Source organism: Nelusetta ayraudi, unplaced genomic scaffold, assembly GCF_046127955.1.
Source record: "Nelusetta ayraudi isolate G7.1 ecotype Tasmania unplaced genomic scaffold, CSIRO-AGI_Nayr_v1 ptg000011l, whole genome shotgun sequence".
In the NCBI taxonomy this organism is placed as follows: domain Eukaryota; kingdom Metazoa; phylum Chordata; class Actinopteri; order Tetraodontiformes; family Monacanthidae; genus Nelusetta; species Nelusetta ayraudi.
Window position 1 is genome coordinate 23770001 of NW_027466061.1, and position 25918 is coordinate 23795918.

The following is a 25918-nucleotide window of genomic DNA, read 5'->3' on the forward strand; positions in this document are numbered from 1 at the left end:
CAGCAGCAGCAGCAGCAGCAGGAACTAGACAGGCGGGAAAGATCAGGTCCTGTCCACACAGGAACGTCTTTTTGGTGGAAACGGTAAAGTAATTAACTGTTACGGCCTTTCGTCCATATGGCAACAGCGTTTTGGGTCCGCCGAAACGGTATTTTTTGACAACGGGTCCCAGAGTGGGAAAATCCGACAGCGCCGTTTCGTCGTTGTCACATCGTTGCCATCTGGACAGTGAAAACGGCTTTTCCTTGCAAAATGATGTCGTCATTGCACCGTCACTGTCATGTGACCGGAAAAAAACACGGTATGCAATGCGGCAGCAGCGGCACAAACAACAACGATGACGGCGAGCGGAGTTGTCTTTGCATTGCAGGCGCTTCAAGGTTTGTTGGCGTAGTAGTAATTCCACCGTGTCGTCGGTCCACACAAGAGACTCAGGGGGAGATCCTCAAAGAAGGGCGCGCAGCGGTACAATGCGCCGCGTTTTGTGGCGAGATTGCGGCCGCAACCCGCGCCACAGATGCGGGGATCCACAGAGGTTTTTGCGCTAATGACATGCAGGCGCAAACACGCCCACAAATGCGGCACCTGAAACGGGTGTGAATGTTGCGGTCTGGCAACCCGAGAGCAGTTTGCGCCACAGAGGTTGTTCGTGAGTGCATGTGTTTGGTTTGTGTTAATGGATGCACGGAAAAGAAAAGAAAACATTTTCGGATCGTGAGCTGGCTGCCCTCGCTGCTGGAGCAAGCAGACATGCAACAAAATTAAGTAAAAACATTGAATTCAGTCTCAGAGAAAGAAAGAAATCATGGGAAAGTATTTCACTGGCAGTCAGTGGCAAACAGAGGAACTCTGCTAGGATAAAGGCGCTCCTGTGCTCCTGGCATTACGATGGCTCCTCCGTCTACCAAGACTGCTGCCATAATGGAAAGAGAGTCAAGACGCAAGACGCGTCGGTCACCAACACCTGAGTACCATTTGTATTTTTCATAGCCTATCTAAAATATTGGCATATATACTGTAGTCTATGCCTATCTATATATAAGATTTGGGGAGCCATATATATATGTCAGGCTTTCCAGAGAGGAAAGTTTCACTCAGAAGCAAGAAACACTTTGACAGACAGAAGCTGCGCCAGGTTTTGGCTGGCGGTGTCTCCGTCTGTCAAACTGCGTGCGGACACGAGCGCAAACTCTTCCTGGATCTGCCGCTGTTTGAATGAGGCATATTTTCATAGAAAGGGGTGTCATTTTGCGCGTAATGACTCATTTAAATACATTCAAATGAGTCTGACGCAGCCCTGCCGCTACCTGCGCCTTGGCGCATTTCCCGCTGATTTTCACGTTTGCGTCCCCTCTGTGGATCGGAATCACAGTTTTTGGCGCTATTTACACGGATTTTCTGCCGCAAAAGCCGGGCAATCGCTTTGTGGCCCTCTCTTCCCCTGCACTCGCCATTGTTTCTTTTTCATGATTGGCGTGTAGTGGAAATGGGCTTATTTTTATATCCTGGGTCCGTTGGCTGTGTCAGCGTCTGTTAACAGCGCCACGTTTCGGTGTGGCATACGCATTACGTCGTTTTTTCACCCACCGTTCCGTTTCCATCTGCCAGCGTGTGGACGCGACTTTTTTCGACCCCAGGAAAGAAAAAAAACAGTAACTTTTCTGTGTGGACTGGGCCTCAGTCATCTGTGGAATTAATGACAGGTTTCACTCGGCCGCATAGCAGAGAAGGCAGTAAAAAAAGAGCCTGGCGAGAATTTCCAAATAACTCTTCCTCCAACTCAGATATCAGAGAAGGACAATCCTCCTCCTCCTCCCCTCCTCCTCGTGCTCTTCCTTCTCCTCCTCCTCATCATCATCATGTTCATCATCATCACTATCATTATCATCATCACATGATCCGACGCATCAGCTAACGGTGTGAAATCTCTCCGAGTGGAGCTGCAAATATCATATCTGCTGCTGCTGCAACTTCCTGTTGTGTCACCTGACCTTTGCCCCATTCAACCAACCACTGATAGAGGTGACCAATCACAGCCGCAATCGCGGCTGTGATTGGTCAGCCAGATCGGGTGACATTGTAAATACCAGAGAAGCAGCAGCTGTGTGTGTGTGTGTGTGTGTGTGTGTGTGTGTGTGTGTGTGTGTGAAGTGATTCATGTTGTGTCAGCAGTGTGTCACAGTTGGCGACACCCGTGTTCCCCTATAATTCTACGACATACCACAGCCGGTCATGTGATGGTCACGTGACCCACAGGGCCCCCTGCTGGCTAGAGTCTGTGGCTCTGCAGCTTCCTAGCAGCTTCTCACCGTCACTGTAGGACGTCACAGGTCGTCACAGGCTGCATCTTCACCACTCACAGGATGAGAAGGCAGAGAGACACAGCTCTGACTGTGCGTCCATTTCCCCTGGCTCTTCTCCTCCTCTTCTGCCTCCTCCTGCTCCTGCTCCTCTTCCCTCTCCTCCTCGTTCTCCCCTTCTTCCTCCTGTTGCTCCTCCTCCACCTCCTCCTTCTACTCATTTTCATCCTCTTTCTCTTCCTCCTCTGCCTTCACCTCTGTGTCCTCCTCCTCCTCCTCCTCTTCCTCCTCTTTCTCCTCAGCCCTCTCCCCCACCCTCTTCTCCTCCTCCTCTGCCTCCTCGTCCTCCCATTCCTCCTCATCCTGTTCCCCCCGGCCTCCTCCCCCCGTTGTTCTTTCTCCTCCTCATCCTCCTCCATCCACTCCTTCTCCTCCTCTCCCTGTTGTTCCTTCTCCTCCTCCTCCTCCTGCACCTCCACCCCTCCACCCCTCCAACTCCTCCTCTGTTCACTGACTCAAACTGCAGTTGTTGTTGCTGTTGTCTTTGTGTGTCCTCAGCTGTGAAGGCCTCCAACACTGGGGGTCCACCCATCCAACTCCTCCTCTGTTCACTGACTCAAACTGCAGTTGTTGTTGCTGTTGTCTTTGTGTGTCCTCGGCTGTGAAGGCCTCCAACACTGGGGGTCAAGAACCACTGTTTCCTCTTCAGGAAGTTCTGCCTCTCTGTTGGCCAGTGGCCAGGAGGAAGAACATTAAATTGACATACTGTCTGACCTCTGACCTCTGGCGTCACACTGGCTGGATATGTCTAGCGGGAAAATAAGGAAGAGGAAAAAGTTTCTGAAGTCTGCCCAAGCCGGTTTATTCATTCGGTCACTTCATCTTTTGTCTGCTGCTAACCTTCTAAATGGGTCCTTCTGGATCACCGGTGGTTTTCATCGAGGTTGAAAGAAAAACTTCATCCAGTGGCTGCAGAGACAGACAGCCACTTCATCCAGTGGCTGTCTGTCTGGAATGTCCCTCTGCTTTCTCTGACCTCTTGGTGTGAATGACACGTGGGATGGTTTTAGTGGGCGGAGCCTCTGACCTCTTGTCCATTTGCTGGTCAAGGTTGCAGTCACGGGCGGTAAATTTCTGAAATCCACCTCTGATGTGCGAAAGGCAGCCATCAGTGCTTGATGAAGCGTGAAGCTGGTTCCTGGGTTCCTTGGACCAGGCATGCATTTTTTTATTTTGTTTGTTCTGGAATTTTGTGGTTTATGTTTCTTGTTGGTGTTTGTTATTACATTATAGCTGGAGTAAACTCCATCAGCTGCACCTGAGGTGTAAAGGTTTGCTGAGCAGGAAGACCACCTCAATTCTTCTGAACCCTGCTAGGCTTTATTGGTTTTAGCAGAAGGTCTCCTGAGCTCCAACTTGTGAAGGTATCATGACTTTCTCTTTCTGCATGTCTGCTGGTGAGACTGAGACTGAGCTGCTGCTTCCAAACCTTCACTCTTGGACACACACAGTGCAAAGTGAGGTCACTGCTGTTGAGGTGACTAGTTGCTGAAGACCATCTCCATGCAGCCTGATCATTCAGCAAACTTCACAGCTGTCAGTGGTCTGCAGGTCTGGGAGGGGAAGGAACCTGCTTCCCTCCTGAGCAGAAGGCCAACAGTGTGAGACCTTCTGGTAAAGGGGGGAAACGTTTCCTGCAGGCTGGTTTGACTCCTGTGTCTCAGTGAAGCTCCTTCTCCCATCGCTGATTGTCCTTATCCTTGTGCCTCATTGTATTTCCTCCTCAGCCTCCACATCTTTCTCTCTGCCACCCCTGTAGGTGACCCCAGGCAGCAAGGCAGCCCAGGGTGACCTGTGTCCCGGTGATACCATCCTCTCCATCAACGGTGACAGCACGGAGCTCATGACCCACATGGAGGCTCAGAACCGAATCAAGAACTGCCCTCAGCAACTCACACTCAGCATCAGCAGGTACACAACTGACAAAACTAGCTGATGGCAATCACTGGAGACAACCCCAAACATAACCCTGCTAGCCTCAGCTAGCCTCAGTGAGCCTCAGCTAGCCTTAGTGAACTTAGACAATTTTATTTATGTCCAGAAGTTTCATTGTTTAGTACGTCTTGAACTAATTATTGTAGTCACTGAGAATAAGGTAAATTGAAAGTTTCTTGAAAAAATCTTGAAAAACAGAAAAAAACAGTCATTTGTATTATTTGTGTACAATTTTTTTTATCCTTTCATTGCAAAAGAGTTTTACATCAAAAGAGTGTATACATCCTTTGAGTCGGTTGATCAGCAGCTTTCAAATCTAAAAACCACATGTCATCCAAACTGTATTCACACCGCAATGTCTGTGAAGGTTCTAAGTCATCCAGGTCATATTCAGGTATGTTTTATCTTGAGATGCACTATATCCATTTTTGAATCCAGAATCATTTGAATGGACAATCGATTTTGGAATCAAATGATAAAACCTCAAGAATTGTGACCAAATCGAAATGTGAGACTCTTGGGCTTAAGAGTTGGCGAGGTGTCCACACTAACCAACCTGATTCTGTTTGAGCCTCTTCGGAGAAAATCATCTTGTGCTTCTCAGCAATCAAGTCTGAGGCTGTTTGGCCTTTTGGAGCAGCCGAGCCGAGCGGAAGTCATCCGTCTCAATGGTTAATAACAGAGCAGGAGGAGGAGGAGATGGAGGGAAAGGAGGCGGGTGAGGTGGGAGTGGGGAATGGTGGAGTGGGGGAGGGGATGAAGTGTCACTGGCCGCCCACATTCCTGCTGGATGTTCACCAGCAGCCTGTGGTTGTGGTGACAGTTGCTGCTGCTGCTGCTCCAGTTGGACATTTCAGCAGCACTTATTTCAGCGTGTTTCCACCACTGCCGGGCATGAACTCAGCGGAATAAAGTGTTGAAACAGGAAAAAACGTGACAAAGCACGAAAGTTTCTAAAAACAGCTGATTTCTCCTGCAGCTGGTCACGACTTCGGCATCCTACGTTTATATTCTCACAAGATCTTCTGAGTACTTCATTGAGTCAAAATTGATGCATTCAAATCATAAATGTGGAAAAAAGAGAACAATGACTCCCTGACACGTCCAGGCTCCAGAAGGGAGCTGAGCCAGGCCGGCCGCTGGTATGTGACCTCTTGGCTGTTTATTGGCTGAACCCTGAGTGGAAAGAGCTGCTCAGACTCATGAAGAGCAGGAGGAAGAGGAGGGGAAGAGGGGGAGGAGGGGCAGGAGGAGGAAGAGGTGAAGGAGCATTGCTGGATGGAGGTGAGGACAGAGAAGAGAGGAAGACGATTTGAAGCCCCATGGAGGAAGGATCAACTCATGACTAGGTTCTGCCCAACGCAGCGGCTCTGCAAGCAGCCTCGTGGTTCAGCGCTGCACTGTTAAAAATAAAAGCCTCCAGTGGAGCTGCAGCCGGTCCGGTTCTGATCACACAGGAGGATGTTTTTGATAAACAGCAACAGTCGTTATGATGGAGGCGGAGCCAAGAGGCGTAGCCGAGCCGTGGCTCCCACCACCACTGAACCAGTGGCTGGACCTCCTGGTTAAGTTGCTCTTCCTTCTCCATCTCCAGTGAGTTCATGCAATAGAACCCTGATGGGTTTGTGATTCCGATGCCGCAGCAGCAGGAGCAGTAACAGCAGCAGGGACAGCAGCAGCAGCAACAGCAAAAGTAACAGCAGCAGCAGCAACAGTAACAGCAGCAGCAACAGTAACAGCAGCAGTAACAGTAACATCCGCGGCAATATTTACAGCAGCAGTCACAGTAACAGCTGCAGTAGTAAAAGCAGCAATAACCGTAACAGCAGTAACAGCTGCAGCAGTAACGGTAGCAGTAAAAGCAGCAGTGACAGCAGTAACAGTAACAGTGGCAGCCACAGTAAACGCAGCAGTAACAGTAACAGCAACAGTAACAGCAGCAGCCACAGTAAACGAAGCAGTAACAGCAACAGTAACAACAGTAACAGCATAAGTAACATTAGTGACAGTAGGAGCAGTAACATCAGTTACATCAGTAACAGCAAAATCAGCAGCAGTAACATCAGCAGCAGTAACAGTAACAGCAGCAGTACCAGTAACAGCAGTAGTAGCTACTGCAGCTCTGAAGTGCTCATAGATGCTGAGTCACCTTCTTCTGACTGCTTCCAGGGACAACAGTCCAACACACAGCCAACACAGGCAGACAAGCACGTCTGTAATTTTTTCCGCAGCTGCAGATGGTCAAATAGACATGTGTGCACGGCTACCATGAACCAAAATTATAGCACAGCAGCAGCAGCAGCAGCAGCAGCCTGACGATACACCGGAGAGTCTCCTTCAGCATTTTCATTTGACCTGCACACACACACACACACACACACACACACACACACTCATCAACATTTGTCGGCCAAACATCTCTGTTATAACCACCACACATTTTCAGACTTTTCCCAGAATTCTTCTATTTTGGCTTTTGGATGAGCTGCTTTGTTTTGCAGTTTTATTTCAAGGACAGTTGTTCCCCACATAACTCTATCTTTCTAAAATATCGCTCATGTGAAGCACCTGGAGCCAGATCCTACTGAACTTCCTGCTAGGAAATTAAAAACAACAGTTCCGTTCCGACCTTGAAGAGTATTAAAAAACATGGAGAGGAACTCATGGAAGGACGGGAAATGATGTGGAGTGACCCACAGAGAATCACAGCAAGGATTCTAAAAAAAGATCCAATGGACTGACTCACTGACTCAATGGTTCAATCAGTCAATGTGTGTGAGTGCAGGAAACCCTGGAGCAGCACATCTGAGCTGTGGAGGCGTCCAGGACCTTCTGCCAGAGGCTCCTGGACATGGGGAGACCCTAAAGAGGAAAAATGACCTCAAAGACTATAGGCCAGATCCTCAAAGCGATTGCCCAGCTTTTGTGCCAGAAAATCCGTGTAAATAGCACCAAGAACCGTGCGTCCTATCCACAGAGCGGAAACGTGAAAAGCGGCAGAAAATGCGCTGATGCGCAGGTAGCGGTTGGGTTGTGCCAGACTCATTTGAATGTATTTAAATTAGTCATTTCGCACAAAATGACACACCCCCACACTTCTTTGCAAATATGCTTTATTTGAAACAGAGCCAGATCCACAAAAAGTTTGCGCTCACTTTCGCACTTTGACAGACGTAAACATCACCATCAAAACCAGGCGCAGTTTCGTCCGTCAAAGTGTTTATGGCGTCAGAGCAACTATCTCTGATGATGAGGTGTGCGCATATAGAAAAATATCATACACACACATCTGCTCAAATATAAAATCTAAATTTTGAATGAAAATGTTAATAGTTATTAAGTTATTTAGTTATTTATTAAGAACGCAAAACATTGATAAATTACGAGTTCACTTACACTTGCAACCTGCACTTACTTGATCAGATCAGCCACTAAACATCGCAATCAGGTGGCGGTAACTCTAAAATATATTACACAATAAAAATATCTAAATATACTGACATGCCTTGACTGCCTTCCGATCATGACCGCGGTCGTAATGTCCGGAGCACACAGGAATGCTCAGGAGCGCCAGAGTTTCTCTTGTTGAAATCAGACTAATTAAAATTATTGAAAGGTTCGGGTTCGTTCTTTCCACACAACCAGACTCGTATTCGTATTGTAACATTTCTGACATGTGTTCAGTTTTGTATGTGTTGCACTGTTTATTAATGTTTGTGTTGCAGTTAGTATGCGGGGAACATGTTATACTTCCCCTTTAAGAGGACAACAGAGACCTAAAAAGGTGTGTGTACTGTGCGCTGGGCTGTGGGGATGTTTGGAGAGACGTGTGCAACGAGACATGTGCAACTGTCTCTTTCTTAGTGTGAGAAAGCCAATATGCATGTTATTTGACAACAACAGAAATAAAGTATTCCGTCAAAAATTAAAATTCTAGTAATTGAAGTGTGCACCAACGTTATAATATCTGATGATCGCGTGGTGAGGTTACCAGAGCGCAATTTGCGCTTCTCACTCCTCAGGCCCCTCATTTCTGGGCGTTTTTGCACCTGCATATCATTAGTGTAAAAACCTTTGTGGATACGATGCAAACGTGGCGGACATTACGGTCGCAAAGTCGCCACAAAAGGCGCCACAATTTACCGCTGCACTCCATTCTTTGTGGATCTGGCCCTATGTGTGACCTCTGACCCCTGACCCGGAACCTGACAGAGGATTTGACTTGACTTGACGATGTGGTAGTTATGGGGTCCAGAAGAGCCTGGAGAGACAAAGGAGACCTCCAACACACACACACACACACACGCACACACACACAGGATACATCATCATATCTGCAGGAGGAACATCATCAAACTTCAGACACGAAGACTCGATCACAAATGAGCAGCAGCTGGATGATGCCATAGGCTGGAGCTGATTCTTCAGGACGTCCAGCCATCGTCACTCTGGTCCAACGGCTTGACATCCAGGAGGAAATTTGGCGTAGCAGCTGGACGCAGATGAGGAGTTCAGGGGTGAAACGATGAGATGTGGCCTCTATTCATCTGCTCCACACTGAACCCTCTGTCTGTTCTCCAGCCGTAACCATAGAAACCAAACAAACGTCCATCCACTCCTGGACGCGTCATCCCACTAGTCTTCACATCAGAATAGCTTAGCCGTGACCCCGTGACCTCCAGGCTATGGTGGATTCCCGGTGCCTGGCACCTCCTTGGCTTTGTGTGGATGCCTGCTGAGGAGAAGGGGGAGGAGGAGGAAGAGGAAAACAAGGAGGAGTAGCTGGAGAACGAGGAGGAGGAAGAGGAGGAGCTGGAGCAGGAGGAGGAGGAGGAGCTGAACGCCTTACTCAACAACAGCCTCTTCCATGGAAACTAGGAGGCAGAGGCCAAGAATTCCTCCTCCGATCCAGTTCCAAGCGGCCAGAGGAGGATCCAGTTTAATCCTGCCACAGGCAGACCTGCACCATCCTGGAGGGTTAGCAGAGTTTCTGAACAAAGTGCTTCTCACCTTAGGGACAGCAGGAGCCCAGCAGTATCTTCATTCTTTCTCTCTCGCTCTCTCTGTCTCTCACACACACACACACACACACACACACACACACACACACACAATTTCCCCCCGAAACTTCCTGGACTGAGCACTTTCCTTGACTTCCTGTCTCCTCAAGGTGGGCTTCCGCAGGAGACAGAGTGTGGTCACCCTCGATGAGCGATGATGGGAAGAGCAGCCCTCACCTGGAGGGCGACTCACAGGTAAACACATACACACTGAGGGCCAGATCCACAAAGCGATTGCCCGGCTTTTGTGCCAGAAAATCCGTGTAAATAACGCCAAAAACGGTGATTCCGATCCACAGAGGGGACGCAAACGTGAAAATCGGTGCAAAATGCGCCGAGGCGCAGGTAGCGGCAGGGCTGCGCCAGACTCATTTGAATGTATTTAAATGAGTCATTACGCGCAAAAGGACACACCCCCTTCAATGTAAATATGCCTCATTCAAACAGCGGCAGATCCAGGAAGAGTTTGTGCTCGTGTCCGCACGCAGTTTGACAGACGGAGACACCGCCAGCCAAAACCAGGCGCAGCTTCTGTCTGTCCAAGTGTTTCTGGCTTCTGAGTGAAACTTTCCTCTCTGAAAAGCCTGACATATATATATGGCTCCCCAAATCTTATATTTAGATCGGCATAGACCACAGTATATATGCCAATATTTTAGATAGGCCATGAAAAATACAAATGCTACTCAGGTGTTGGTGACCAACGCGTCTTGCGTCTTGTCTCTCTTTCCATTATGGCAGCAGTCTTAGTAAGACGGAGGAGGCATCGTAATGCCAGGCGCGCACAGGAGCACGTTTATCGTAGCAGAGGGGCAGCGAGGGCAGCCAGCTCACGATCTGAAAATGTTTTCTTTTCTTTTCCGTGCATCCACGAGCATAAACAAGCACACGCACTCACCAACAACCTTTGGCGCAAACTGCTCTCAGGTTGCCAGACCGCGACATTCGCACCCGTTTCAGGTGCCGCATTTGTGTTTGCGCCTGCATGTCATTAGCGCAAAAACCTCTGTGGTGCAGATTGCGGCCGCAATCTCGCCGCAAAACAGGCCGCATTTTACCGCTGCGCGCCCTTCTTTGAGGATCTGCCCCTCATACTTTGAGGGGTAAAAAAATGAAACTGCTGATACTAATCAACTTTTCACAGACAAAAAAAAAAAGAAAATCTGAACATTAGGTGGAGGGTCCCAACCCAACAGCATCATATGAGGTCACAACCTTTAGAGCGGTCAGGGGGCTCCATAGCAGCAGGAGTGAAGCTCCAGATCCACAAAGCGATTGGCTGGCTTTTACGACAGAAAATCTGTGTAAATAGTACCAAAAACAGAGTGGACGTCAATGTGAAAAGTGGAGGAAAATATGCCGAGGTGCAGGTAGTGGCAGGGCTACATCTGACTCATTTGAATGTATTTAAATTAGTAATTTCGTGCAAAATGACACTCCCTTCTATGCAAATATGCCTCATTCGAAAAAGCGCCGGATCCACAAAAAGTTTGCGCTCATGTCCGCTCATAATTTGACAGACGTAAACACTGCCAGCCAAAACTAGGCACAGTTTTGTCCGTCAAAGTGTTTCTGGCGTCAGAGCGACGCTCTCCTCCCCAATGAGCTGATGATGACGTGTGTCTATATAGAAAAAATATAATATATACACACACACACCTCTTATCATATATGAAATAAGTATTTTTATTTATTTATTTATTAGAAATGCGAAACATTGATAAGTTACGAATTCAAACCTGCACTTACTTGATCAGATCAGCCACTAAACAGAAATAAATGGTAATCAGGTTGCGTTAACTGTAAAATACATTACACAAAAAATATATACATAAACTCCTTGACTGCCTTCCGATCATGACCGCGGCCGTAATGTCCGCAGCACACAGGAATGCTCAGGAGCGCCAGAGTTCCTCTTGTTGAAATCAGACTAATTCAAATTATTGAAAGGTTCGGGTTCGTTCTTTCCACACAACCAGACTCGTATTCGTATTGTAACATTTCTGACATGTGTTCAGTTTTGTATGTGTTGCACTGTTTATTAATGTTTATGTTGCAGTTAGTATGGGGCCAACATGTTATACTGTTTGGTTCCTTTATCTAATATCATGCTACCAAACCGCGTGTTCTTTTAATGAAGAAAAGGAGACAAGTAAATCTTGGTACAGAGATCTGATGGAGAGATCTCTGGAGTCGAGTCTTGGCCGTCGCTGGGGTCAGAGGCACTTGGTCATTTCAAGTGTTTTTCGCGTTCCGATCGGCAAAAATCACACGAAGTAACCAAGTGGAAACAGTCCAAATCCGTATTTTCATCCGATCACTCAAACCACCTCAGGGAGGTGGTTTCGACGCTTCGCATCGCATTACTCACGGACGTGTGAACAGAATGCGATCTTTGTCCACATGAACGACCCCCTACTCCACTCACCCCTCCCGCACTACATATAGTAACATTCAATACATTTATACATTCAACTCAATATAATAATTCCAACATATAAATGTAATGTTACCAATATAATAGCACAATAGGCTATGATGCATGATGTTTAATGTCTGATTCCAACAATGATCAAGTTCGTAGAGCGCAATTTGCAATTCTGATTTCTCAGATGCCGCATTTGTGGGTGTTTTTGCGCCTGCATATTATTAACGCAAAAACCTTTGCAGATACAACGCAAAGGTGCGGGGGTTATGGCCACAAAGTCCCCACAAAACGCACTACAATTTATTGCTGTGCTCCATTCTTTGTGGATCTGTCCCCAACTGTTTCCCTGATTGTCCACATTATGAAAATGAAATATTGTGCATCTCACGGGAAGGGATGTCCCACAACTTGCTGAGGCAGTCCCTGCTCTGTATGTGTGTGTGTGTGTGTGTGTTAGTGTGTGTGTATATCCAGTAAAGGAGGCTCAGTCACTCACACACACACACACACACACACACACGTTGAGAGGGCCTCACCTTACAGGAAGCGTCATGTTTTCACGGCTGCGCTGGCAGGAAGTTCATGCGGTATTTGCAGTTGTGAGTCTGAATCACAACCGAGGACTCACAACAACAACAAAAGTTGTGTGTCAGTTGTTTTGCACATGTAGTGAAGCAGCAACAGGACTGCAGATTGATTCATTATTGTTATTTTCTTAGCGTGACTAGTTCTTCATGTCAGTCGCTCCTCCTCCTGGTTCTGCTGCCTGGTCCGAATCTTTCTCTCAGGCGTTCCTGTTGAGGAACATCTGCAGTAGGCAGCTGGATTTTGGGAAACAGCTGAAAAATTTCAGGGTGTTTCGCATTAAACATTTTCTGCCCTAAATACTGATAATAATAATAAAAATTCTAATAATAATAATAATAATAATAATAATAATAATGATAATAATAATAATAGATTTCATTTATAACGCACTTTCCATTTGTGAGCAAATCTCAAAGTGCACAGTACAATAGAAAAAAAAAGTATGATGGAAATAAGATGGAAAAAAAAAACAAAAGTGAAATACAGGAAATGTGTTGGAGAATTGTTGAGTCACAGGCTAAAAGGACGACATCCGGCCTGTTTCAGCTTCATCCTCTAGTTTGAAACGCAACTGTCCCACCTTTCAAAAATGATTTAAAAAAAAAATGAAATAAAAACCTGTCCCTTTATGCGTCACAGCAGAGCAGAGCAGGAGGAGCCAACAACGGTTCTTCCTTTACGACTTGGCACGGATGTCTCTCTGCACACACACACATGCAAATGCATGCACGCACGCACGCACATGCACCAAAAGGAAACCAAAATTACTTTTGTTGTGCTGTGAGTATAGATATTTATTAATGTATTTTATAGACAGTATGTTAAGCTTATACATAGACCAGTGGCAGCTTTTTCTCCTTCTCCTTAATTTTGCAGTTTTGACATTTCTTCTCCTGCAGCCAAGAGCAGAAATACTTTTGAGATCTTACAGAGAGAGTAAAAATATGTCAACTCACAGATGGTTTTTCCACTACAAGTCTTTTTTTTTTAATTTATTTATTTTTAATGTGAGCCATTGAAGAGACTCAAGAAGATTGTACACACACAGTTTTTATCAGCTCTTTGATCTGAATCCTGCTGACCAGCCAGTCATCAGAATGCAGCTCGGCAAAATATTCACTGAGCCAAAGTTTACTTTAATTCTAAACTTTAGGGCTTTTAAAAACACTCACTGGGTTTATAATGTTGGGCCCACAGTGAGAGAAGGCCAGGCTGTGGCTGTGGCTGTGTCCTGTGACTCTGCCCCCTCTGACTCTGCCTCCAAACACCTCAGACAGGGCAGACAAAACCTTTATGAAATCTTTTGAACATATGAAGTGAAACCCCCATAGCGGCTCCTGTTTAGCCTGGTGTTTGGGTTTGGTTGCTGTATTTTTTTTTTACCCCCTTCAGTCGAATAAAAGCAGTGGAAGGAAGCAGAGCAGCGGGTCAGAACCTGTGAAGCAGAGAAGAACTTTCCTTCTTTCCGTCATTGTTTTTATCAGCGTGAGTCTGTTGTCTGTGTTTAGTTTTTTACATAGAGTTTTTACCCGATGCCAGGAGGTTTTTAACAAACACTCTTTTATCTTTGGTTTTAACTACAGTTGCCAGAGCAAGAGGAAAGGCCAGGTTTTAAACTTTGTTTCAAGCCAGGCTAAGCTGGGGGTGTGCTTGAGCTGTAACAGGAAGATGAATGATGGGGCAGAGGTCGATCCCTCGGTCATCTGCAAAAAAGTGATCCAGTCCAGACTCCATGGTGATTTTATGTTTTGCAAGAGAGCAGGGGACTTTTTTTTTTTTTTTTTTTTATTGAAATGTGGACTTTTAACGGTGCATTGTGTGCGGCGACAGAGGGGGAATTATTCATTCGTGATGTGCTAATGTAAAAGTTTTATTCATTAATTTATTTATTTATGTATTTATCTATTTAGTTTGATTGACTAATGTAAATAAGTGCGGCAATTAAATGTTATTTTTCAAAATCAAAAAATCTTCTTCTTCTTCTTCTTCTTCTTCTGTGTTTGCCTGGGCTGGTCTGAAACCATGCGTTTGCATGTCATTTCCTGTTCCCTGCCTGCTGTTTTTGCACAGATTAGGGACACGATCGTGGGTGTGGGTGTGTTACAAGAACTCTTTTCTTCTGGGTGGACGTGCTCCTTCACGCCCGACACCTGAGGGGAGGTAAACAATGGCTCCTCCTCACTTGGAGGCCATTCACCTACAGGTCAACGACCTCAGGAAACAAAAGGATGAAAAACATTCAGTCCAGAAACTCTGTCCACACGGGAACGTTTTTTGGTGGAAACGGTAAAGTATTTAACCATTATGGCGTTTCGTCCATATGGCAACGGCGTTTTGGGTCTCCCGAAATGGTATTTTTTGAAAACGGGTCACAGAGTGGGAAAATCTGACAACGCCGTTTCGTCGTTGTCAGATCGTTGCCGTCTGGACAGTGAAAACGGCTTTTCCTTGCAAAACGATGACGTCATCGCACCGTCACTGTCATGTGACCGGAAAAAACAAGGCATGGAAAGCGGCACAAACAAAAACGATAGCATCGAGCGGAGTTGTCTTTGTATCGCAGGCGCTTCAAGATTTGTTGGCAATATTACTACAAAACCTCACAAAACCTCAGAATCACTTTTTTTTTCTCCAATTTTTGTTTTCTGTGTGTTAAGTGTGTAGCGGAAATGCCCTCTTTCTAAATCTTGGGTCCGGTGGCTGTGTCAGTGTCTGTTAACAGCGCCACGTTTCGGTGTGGCATACGCATTACATTGTTTTCACCCACCGTTCCGTTTCCATCTGCCAGCGTGTGGACGCAACTTTTCTCGACCCCGGGAAAGAAAAAAAATGGTAACGTTCCCGTGTGGACAGGGCCTGAACCTCCCTGTGGCTGAGAGCCTCTTCTGGCCTTGAGACGCTCCAGCAGGTCTGGAATCTTCTTCAGCTCTTTCTGATGTTCCGACCAAAACTCTTGGTCAGAAAAATCTGAGGAGAAGGCTAAGGAGTATGAGGAGTAAGAAACTGTGACTTTTGTCATGCGATGGAGAAGGAGGAGGAGGAGGAGGTTCCTCTGGGAAGTACTGGTTAAAGTGGTGAGGGTGGATGTTTGTGCCTGTGTGGTCTAAGAGGTCTGAGGACATCCTGCTGGGCCGTGTGGTGGAGATGACAGGGGAGCTTGTGTGTGTGTGTGTGTGTGTGTGTGTGTGTGCGTGTTTGTGTGTGTGTGTGTGTGTCTGTGAGGGGGTGTGGGGTGTGGGAGGGTTGGGCGGTTGGAAGAGGAAAAGAAGGGGGGAAGAGGGGAGGGGGAAGAGGAGGAGCAGGTGGAAGGCAAGGAGGAAGAGGTAGAGAAGGAGAAAGATGAGGAGGAAGAGGTAGAGAAGGAGAAAGATGAGGAGGAGGAGGAACCCGCAGAGCCTCCATAAACAGTTGTCTCACCATAAACAAGCCTCCTCCTCCTCCTCTTTGAGCAGCTGCTCTGTGTTTAAAGTGCTTTCAAAGTGCTGCATCTCTGACATATACAGCCTATCAGGAGTGATGACATCATCACTCATCCTCCTAATAACACTAATCCCCTCCAACAGTGCGGCTGTCGCCACCCGCCTGTGAGATGAACGGGATGGCCGGCGGCCAAGCGGCCATCTCTGCGGTGTTATTGGTCCTAAATACTGATGATGATGTCAGGACTGGGGGGCGGGGGGCGTGGCCAAGGGCTGAGTGCACATTTTTTTTCTTTTTCAACTGCAGCTCAACGAAACTGCACTCACTAATAGCTATGACCAGTGAGACATTATGGGATGTTGACAATGTACAACAATAACCAATGTTATTTTCTACATGTTGATTTTTCTCTGGACTGAAAACGTACTGATCTTTGACCCCAAAGCCGAGGTCCTCTAAAATAATCTGTTCTCTGTAAAATATCATCCACTGTTATATTCAACTACACAAGAGCAGAGTTCAAATATCTCCACTCCAAGCAACAACAACTGTAATCTGTAAAAGTGAATCAATAATCAGTGAATGCCTTTGAAAACAATTTGTATCTTTTCAACTCAAAAGTAACAAGCAGATTTTTCCAAAGTCAGCAAAAGAAAGTATAGACATTTGTTTACAAAGTAAAAAGTCGTCAGAAAGAGAAGGACTCAAGTCAAGTACGTATACTTTAAAGATCTAGTTAGATACAGTAATGAGGTACTTGGTCACTTCCCACCTCTGCCCCTTTGAATCACTCAGACTTTCGCAGAGCACTGACCTAGAGAAAGAAACAACAATACTTATGCAGTGCTGACATTGTTTATTCAAGATGTAGAAACATCTGCAGCAGCCGCGTTATCACAGAGAAACTGAGGAGTTTATTTTCCTTCTCACTCTCCGCTTCCTTCTACTGCTGTGGGTGGAGCTTTCCTCCTGCGGTTTTAAGGACTTGGTTACTCAACAGATGCTTTGACTTCTACGTTTTTCTGTTTCTATTATTATTAAAGATGTTCTTTCTCTCCGCAGAGTTTCCGTCCAATCAGCAGCGGCTACAGCGGCTACGGTCGCAAACCTTCATACACTCCTGAGCCCCCCCTGATGAACAACAACGGCCACGGTGGCTGTGGGAACAGCACTACTGGGCACGCTCAGTACAACAATCCGGCAGGACTCTACACTCAGAACAGCAACAACGGGGACAGAACGCTGACCAGCAAGATGGGCAGCCTCAGCATCAGCACCACTCACAGGTCAGCAGTGGATAGTCTGGCTGCACCTACTCTGCTGGTGTGTGGGGTGTGTTTCCATTGAAACATGGTTCAAACTCAGCGTGGGTGGAGTCACCACAGCAAGGCAGGGCCAAAGTCCCTAACCCTAACCCTTGAAATCACTCAATTGTTTTATTAATTTGAGTTTATTTTGATTTTTGACAGCACATTTTTAGTAGGGCTCAAAATTCTTTGTTTAATATTGTTGACTCGTAGCAAAACACAGCCCAGGCAGACAAAATATAGGAGGTAAAACCATGACTTGGGTAACAAAAACAGTGATTATCAAACAAGAAAAAATGCACTTTCGAAAAAAACTTTCGAAATCCACTCAAAGCATGAAACACAAAGGTAAGAACAACAGCTCAAATCCACCGATGCTAACACGTTAGCGGGTGTTAAATGGCTCCCACAGGCGAAACTTGAGAGGCAGCAAAGCCAAAACACAAGCGGAACACAGAGATATTGATGACTAACAGTTTACCTCCATGAGACAACAACAGTACTTTCTGAATGGCTTCGAGTCAGAATACTCTCACAGTCCTGAGATGTTTGGCTTGATGGCTGTAAATTGTTTAGTGGGGGAAGGTTGATTGATTAATTTCATCGACCAAACTCACAAAGGAGTGGAAACAGACATCAGAAAGAAATTAATAATTTTAATATTTATAATATTTAATATGATTTGATAGGGGCACCACCTGCTTTTTGGTTGTTGACGTCAGCAGGAAACATGACATGACATGAATGTGATCATAAAGACACAATCAGCAACCAACTGTGCGTGTGTGGGTGTGTGAGTGTGTGTGTGTGAGAGAGAGAGAGAGAGAGAGAAAGAGAGAGAGAGAGAGTGTGTGTAAGTAAAGAAAACCTAAACTTAAGCTAAAAGTAACAAAATAAAAGAAGAAATATAAAAGAGTTTTGTTTGTCTCCTAGACTTGTTGTGGCTAAGTCCAGCAAAAATAATTAGCAGTAATTTGTTACACTGATGCGACAACCAGACTCTTTGATCGTGAGCGAGTGATGAGGGCTTACGTTGGATGAGCTTCTTCCAAGGTGGACCTGGGAGTTTGTAGTGTACCGCTCGGGTCCGGTACCGCGCAGGGAGCTTGGATTAGCAACACCGACCGTTGAGGTGGAACTGCCCGTTCTGCTCTGTCCTGCAGGTGGCTTCAGGACACTTAGGACACTTGAGGATTAGTCAGTTGAGATTGGGCAAAAGGTTAAAATGAAAAATAAAGGTCACTGGACGAGGCTGAGTTGTTTCTGCTACTTTCTCTTAAATTGGCCTTTTTGCCAGAAATGAGGAAAAATAAAGTTGACAAAAAATTTGAATAAAGAAAAATGATGAAGACAAAAACACTAGACAAGACGACACTAAGAAAGACTAGACAACACTCAGGAAAAGTAAAACGACAACTGAGACAAAGTAACTGAATTCACTGGTATAACTTGGAGAAGAGGGTGGTCCTTTGAACTCCTCATTTCTTTGCGACACACAACAGCGCAGCAATGGACAACGTAGAGGTTGTTTTATACCTGCTGCTCGGTCTGTGGTTGCTTTTTAATTCCTGCGTAAACCTTAACATTACGGACTGCCCCGTCCAGGTCCCGCTGAATTCTGTCTTCTGCCACTACTGACAAAAAAATGTGGACCTCGGAGTTTGTCCACAGCAAAAATCGCTCAGCCATCTTCATAACTAAAACCACACGCCACCTAGTAGAACCGTTACAAAAAAAAAAAAAAAAAAAGTTGGGTTGGGTTTTCGCGCTGTTTTCGCGGAGAGTCGCTCTCATCTTTCGTCAGAAAATCTGAGCCAATCAGTGCCCTGCTCGTCGCTAGGGCACCGCTAAACTCGCTTCGTCTCGCTTGGCCCCTCAACAGTAGAGGTACCAAAACAGCACCCCCTACAACCACGTAGCAGCCAGTGCAAACACCCTATTGTGGCGAGGCGAGGCAATGAGAACATGCCCATACACACATGGACACTTGACACCTCTTCTGTGGAGGAGAGAAAGGAGGGGTTGCTCTCTTCTGTAAAACGTTAAACCAATGGCGCCACCTGCAGACCCCAAAACAGCTGCCCTGCGTATTGATTATTCCCACTTCTATGTCTCAGATCAAAGTGCAGTAGGATGCAGGATCCATGAAGGGGAGAAGTAAAGGACACACACAAAGACACACACACACACACCGACCTGACATGCGGACCGGACTTGACCCCTCAGCTGTGGAGGAGAGAAAGGAGAGGTTGCTCTCTTATGTCAAAACTTAAATAAGAAAAAAATATTTAGAAAAGAGGTGGATTAATTTAAGGTGGACTAAATATGACATCACTGATGGCATAGATATGAAATGCATGGCCCACCACTGCCATATAGTGACAGTGGGGGGTGATACAGGGCACAGCCCCGGCCTGAGGTCGCGACAGGGTTGCAACTGCAACTGCTCTGCTGTGTCTAAGTGGTTCTCTTCACGTCCTCCCCTTGCAGCCCCGAGCCGCCTGCCCACTCACCCACCGGTCGCAACAGCTTCGACATGCAGTCGGACGTCTACAAGATGCTGCAGGACGACGTGGAACCCATCTCTGAACCCAAACAGTCAGGATCCTTCCGGTACCTGCAGGGGATCCTGGAGGCCGAGGACGGAGGTGAGGAACAAGAATAGAAACAGCGCAGCTCCTTCTACTTCTTCTGTGGTCATGAAACATCTGCTGCCGTCAGGTTCAGGGTCGACGTGGCCAGGGAATAAATAAATAGTTGCGTCTGCTGATCTGAGCCCAAGAAAGGAAGACTTGAGCAGTGTGTGTGTTCGTGTGAGTGTCTGCCATAGTTTTCCTTTTATAGAGATACTTGAGAAGTGCTGCTGGAGGATGGCAGCAGGAAACAGGAAGACAGGGGGCGCTAGATAGCTCATGGAGTCGGATAGTAAAGTGGGAACTATGGTTTCCTGGTGGCGGTGGTAGTGTGCGTGTGCGTATGTGTATGTGTTTTCGTGCGTGTGTGTTTTTGTGTGTCGGCTTCTTCTATTGTTCTGCAACGCTGTAATTACATATTTGTCATATCTGGGACCTTCAGTGAGGAATGTGTGGCTCCTCCTCTCCGTCCTTCAACACTTTCTGCTATTGGTCATCGGTACAGCAACAAAAGTCCCTGAATTTTTTCCAGAAATTAGAGTCTGAAAAAATGTTTTTTGTCCTCCAAATTCTAAAGTGTCGGTTTCCCCAGAATTCCTGGGAGCCTGGCTGGAACCTCAGGAACTCTGGAACTTAGAAACATCTTTCGTTTGTTTTCAAAGTCACTGAACCTCTGAGATAAAAACAAGCAAAAAAAGTAATTCTGTTTTTTGTTATTTTGTGAAGGAAGTCAAATCAGCTGCTCTTTCAACCTCCCGCCCTCTGTCCCCTCCACTCCCAATATTCCCCCCGATATTCTTCCTTTTTCTTTTCTTTTTCCAAAGACACGGGTCAAGTTTCATGGCTCTTCAGCAGACAACTGAGGGAACTTCTCTGCTCTTTTCTCTTCAACAGCTGCCAAACATTAGCGCAGCGCTACGTCACAAACTGCAATCCTTTAGCCCAGATTCCCTGAGGGAGTAGGCGCAGGGGGTGCTGGGGGTGCAGTCACTTTAGGGCGTGTTTCCACTGGCTCCACACGGTTGGTGCCATTCCTGCTCAGTACGGTACAGCTAGGTAGGGACGTGTTTTGACTGGCTTGTTCACAGCCCGACCATGGGCGATGTTACGGATGCAAGGCGAACCGAAGGTCCCCGGACGTTTTTTGTGCCTTCCGTGTCCCCGGAACCATAGTTTTTACTTTTTGGATTGATCATGATTTTTTTTTTTTTTTTTTATGTATTTATTTATTTATTTTGCAAGAAATTGATTGACATGATTTTGTTTAATACTGTTGACTTGTGTCAAAACACTGTCCAAGCAGAGAAAAATGTAGACGCTGAAACAATCACTTGAGTCTCAGAGGCGTTTATTATTTGACAAGAATGTATGCACAACTTAAGTCCACAGAAAGCACAAAACAGGAAAGCTCTGTTCACGCTAGCAGCGTGTTAACATACTCGCTATAAGGAGTGAAACTGCCAGCGAACACAACACACAAGCAGAGCAGTTAGCGGTGGTGGTTTATCAACACCATTCAGTGGCTGTACTTTGCTAATAGCCTGCTGTTGCTTGAGGTCACAATACACTCACAGTCCTCATACATGTTTTCAAATACTGCCATGGCTGACCATTCTCTCGTCGTCCACCCGCCGAGTTGAGGCCGTCTCCCTCGGGCCGGTGTTCCATCGCATCCGCATTAGGCTGAACAAACCGGAACATTTTCTCTGTTCGTTCCACTCCAACTGTTGTGTTCCTTGGTGCTTCGGTAGTCGCTCGGCAGTCGCTCGGCATTTTTTTAGATGGCGGCGCGCGTGAGTGCAGCGGCTCTTGGCTCTTCCCTTTCGTGCAAGACAATTTCTTTCTGCTGCAGTGACAATAAAGGCTATTCTGATCCTGATTCTAGATTTCTCCCAACACTGTTTTGCTGTACTGCGGCCACTGGCTGCGAAACCAGGAAGTCTTTTTATTTGCGCGTCGCTCCGTCCGTCCAGTTCTACAGAGCTTTGTCTTCGGCCACAGAGAACAAAAATGTCTTCGGCTCTTTGTTTGCCCATGGCAGTGTTTCATAAGCATTTAAATTTTCAATACGTGAAAATGTAAAAATCCACACGTGGGGCATATAAAATTGCATTGTTTTGTTTTTCGTGAAAGACTCTCACTTGGCTTTTGTCAAAACCCTTACCCAATCAGTGCCCTACTCTGTGCTACGTCACCACTATGGTCCCTGGTCAGCACGCTTGTAATCCCAAGGAAGCAGGTACCAAAATGGTAACTCTTGGACCAGTGTGGGGGCCAGTGGAAAAGTGTACTAACCGAGCAGTACCATAGCGAGCCAGTGGAAATATTCCCTTAATGGAGGTGTGAATTCTTAATCTTTGGACTGAAGTTTTGTTCTGAGTGTTACCCAGTAGAACCAGTGATCCCAGTGATCCCTGTGTGTGTGTGTGTGTGTGTGTGTGTGTGTGTGTGTTAATGACTGAGCCATCAGAGCAGCAGTGATGGGCACAGTGGCAGACATATAAAGACTTACGGACACAGAACATGATACACCACAACCCAACACAACAGAACTCCCACAGAAATGAACAAATGTTCTCTTCTTTCTCTCTCTCTCTCTCTCTCTCTCTCTCTCTCTCTCTCTCTCTCTCTCTCTCACTGCAGGTGTCTCGCCCACCGACAGGCTGAGGAACCTCAAATCTCCGATCCGCTCCCCCATCCCCAAACTGGGCCTGGTGGGCAGCAGTGGTGGCGTTAGCGGTGTTAGTGGTGGTGTTCCGGGCCTGCAAAAGTTGCCACAGTGCACCGGCTGCGGCAGCGGCATTGTGTAAGTGCTGCTCACACGACTCAAGAACCTGATCCGACCCCCTTGAAACACGACCCGTAAACTGGATTTAAAATCATCATATATCATATTCACCTGAATAAAGCAGCTCCTCCAATGAAAACCTTGAAAAGACTTCAGCTCCATCATCAACCCCCTCTGTTCTTCTCCCATATGAGTATAAAAGCATTTGTTAAAGATCCAGTGTGTAATATTTGGAGATTTTGAAAAAGAAACGGCAACATTAAGTGGTTTTAGATTTGAATTTGTTACAAAGTTAATCAAAAAAAAAAAATTAAACTAATTCGTCAATTGTTTTTTTAAAACAATTATTAGTAGCAGCTCGAGTTGTGGCCACACCCAGCAAAAACCAGGGCAGGAAGGCTGATGATTACTTTCAAGTGATCTCGGCTCACACACACTAAGAGACACACACACACACACACACACACACACACACACACACAGAAGCAGCAGCAGCAGCCAGTGGTGATGTCATTGGCTTACTGGTGAACAAGAGTTGCATTGTGGAAGCTGACGGGAGTTTATCCCTCACACAGCAGCCGGTCAGGTGGTCGGAGAAACCAGTCGGATCCGGACTGGACAGCTTCCCGCTAGAGGAGGAAAAAAGCTGTTCATTTGTCTGTGAATTATTTTGACTCAAGTGTTGATCTCTGTGACCTCTGTGTTCCCCCACAGTGGCACCATCGTCAAGGCCCGGGACAAGCTCTACCACCCCAACTGCTTTGTGTGCGATGACTGTGGCCTCAACCTGAAGCACCGGGGCTACTTCTTCATCGAGGACCTTCTGTACTGTGAGAGCCACGCCAAGGCCCGCGTGCAGCCGCCTGAAGGCTATGACGTGGTAGCCGTTTACCCCAACTCCAAGGTGGAACTGGTCTGAGGCTGGGAGCCGGTGGTGTTGGCGGGGCCGAGTCAGGGGACGTGGCCGGGGTGGGGTCCGGGGTAGAGTCATCTTGCAATTTATAATTTTTTATTCTACTGAACGGAAAAAACAAACAAACGTAGCAAAAACCTTCATCACACAAAATGTACAGCTGCTGCTGCTGCAGCTTTTCCACCTAAAACAAAAACAAAACTTCTTTATAGTCGTAGCCACATACTTAGAGCTTCCTCATAAAGTCTCAGGGGCTGTGATGTTCCTCAGGAACTCCCAGATCCTGAGGAACATCACAGTTCCTGAGGTCTCTGCAGCTGCACACACACACACACACACACACACACACACACACACACACACACCCCTGATGAAACTATTTTCTGCTTTTTAAACTGTAGGTGGAGATTTTGCAGTGCTCTCCTCCTCCTCTAGTGATGGATGATGATGATGATGATGATGATGATGATGATGATGATGATGATTTCCTGTATTTTCTGTAAGCAAGTTGTAAATAATGTATTTTTCTCCAATGAGGCTCACGTGCCTTTCACCTGTCCATTGTCTCCACCTTATTCCTTCCTCTTGTGTGTTTAACTTATTGTTCTATTCATATCTGATTTTTTTGTTGCCAAGTTGATATTAACTTTTTCCAGGATCTTTAATAAAAATGAGGTGTGCATTAACGCAATGAGAATGTCGACTCTCTTCTTATTGCTGTTTTTTTCGCAAGACATCTGAGTGAAAGAGAAAATAAGATGAAAAAAAATAATAAATGAAAGTGAAAGTGAAATATAGGAAACGTGTTGGAGAAATGTTACAGTCACAGGCTAAAAGGACGACATCCGGCCTGTTTCAGCATCATCCTCTAGTTTGAAATGCAACTGTCCCACCTTTCAAAAATGATTAAAAATAAATAAATAAATAAATAAATAAATAAAAACCTGTCCCTGGATGCGTCACAGCAGAACAGAACAGGAGGAGCCAACAACGGTTCTTTCTTTAGGACTTGGCATGGATGTCTCTCTGCGCTCTTAGGTTATTTATGGATGCGCGCACACACACACACACACACACACACACACACACACACACACACACACACTGATTACTTCAGAAGGGCGAAGTTGTGTAGCTGGTCTGTTGTTGTTTTCTGTGTTTTCAGTATCAACCAATCAACGATTTGGCTGCTGCCGGTGCTTCTGCTGCTGCTCCACCAATGTTCACTGGCTCCTCTGGAACAACACAGAATTTTTGCTGTTGGTGTGAAGGACAGCTCTTCTGATGAGGTGACTCAGACTCACAACTCTGGAGTTGACTCTGACTAGCTCACAACAGTTGGAGCAGTTGAAGGCTCTGGTAACCTGCAGCGAGCATGAAGCTGTGGAGGAACTTTAGCAGGGTGACATAATGGCAGTTGGAACCTTCTCGATTACATCAGTGAAAGGGGACATGGTGTCTCCCCAAAAGTTCCTTGAACCCAAAGTCACAGAGCTGAAAGGCTCGAAAAGGATGAAAGCTGCTTGTTAAGGATCATCAGTCCTCGTCCAAACTGGACTGGAACCGATGAAGCAGCAGCAGCAGCAGCAGCACAACAGGACCTTGCACGTCTCAAACAAACAAACAGAAGCTTGTTCTCATTGGTGGACTTCAGCCAGCTGCCCCCAACTCTCCCATGGGTCAAAGGTCTTGTTTGTTTGCTTGTCTCCATGGTCTCCAGGCTTGTTATCAGAGCACGGCCCTCTCTGGATCTTTACCAGGTGTGATGGCTCTGCCCCCTCAGTTGTCCTCTGCTGGGTGTGGCAGGAAGTTCACCTCCTTGACCAATCATGGAACCTTTTGTCAGGGCAACATGACCTCTTATTGTCTGGCTGACTCCCCAAACATTGCTGACCTTGTCAGCTGACCTCTGACGCTAGTGTTGTTGACGGGGTTGCCATGAACGCCACCATAACATGCAGCATGGCGTCTGGGCTCAGCAACGCTCCAACTATTGTTTCAGCAGGAAATCGGAAAATATTCTTCAAGTTTCTGTTTCCTTGCTGCCAGTTTAATGTGTCAAAAACCCCTTTGTGAAATAAATGACGGAAACATAAATTTGGGATATTATTGCCCTCCTGCTGCAGCTCATCATCGCTCCCTGCCACCGACAACCAAGAGGGCTTTTCCTCAGTGGTAATTTTCATTTTTATTGTTTTCATTTCAATTCAGTTAAATTTAAATGCCCCAACGTCATCCTCTTCAAGGGATTGGGTACCAATATAAAAGGGCTTAGGGAAAACGAATTTAAAGGACATAAAACACAAAACAAAACAAGCAAAACAATTGTGATGAAAAAAAAAAGAAAAGACGACACAACATTAATTTATATCCATCCATTTTCTTGATCCACTTCTTCCTGAACTGGTCTGCTGGAGCCTCTCCCAGCTGTCATAGGGTGAAGTCAGGGTGACACTCTGGGCAAATTACCAGTTCATCACAATGAA

The 25918-nt window shown here is 46.2% G+C and overlaps 1 protein-coding gene across 1 annotated transcript in view; it reads left to right on the top strand.

The window, feature by feature from the left end:
• The window catches only part of pdlim4 (PDZ and LIM domain 4), a 25285-nt gene extending 1162 nt beyond the window's left edge, over window positions 1-24123 (top strand). The window contains exons 2-7 of the mRNA XM_076019679.1: window positions 4120-4271; window positions 9466-9550; window positions 16854-17077; window positions 19589-19746; window positions 22375-22537; window positions 23234-24123. Of these exons, the coding sequence (XP_075875794.1) occupies window positions 4120-4271; window positions 9466-9550; window positions 16854-17077; window positions 19589-19746; window positions 22375-22537; window positions 23234-23438 (987 nt within the window). The 3' untranslated portion in view covers window positions 23439-24123. The remainder of the gene's footprint in view (window positions 1-4119; window positions 4272-9465; window positions 9551-16853; window positions 17078-19588; window positions 19747-22374; window positions 22538-23233) is intronic.
• The last annotated feature ends 1795 nt before the right edge of the window (window positions 24124-25918 follow it).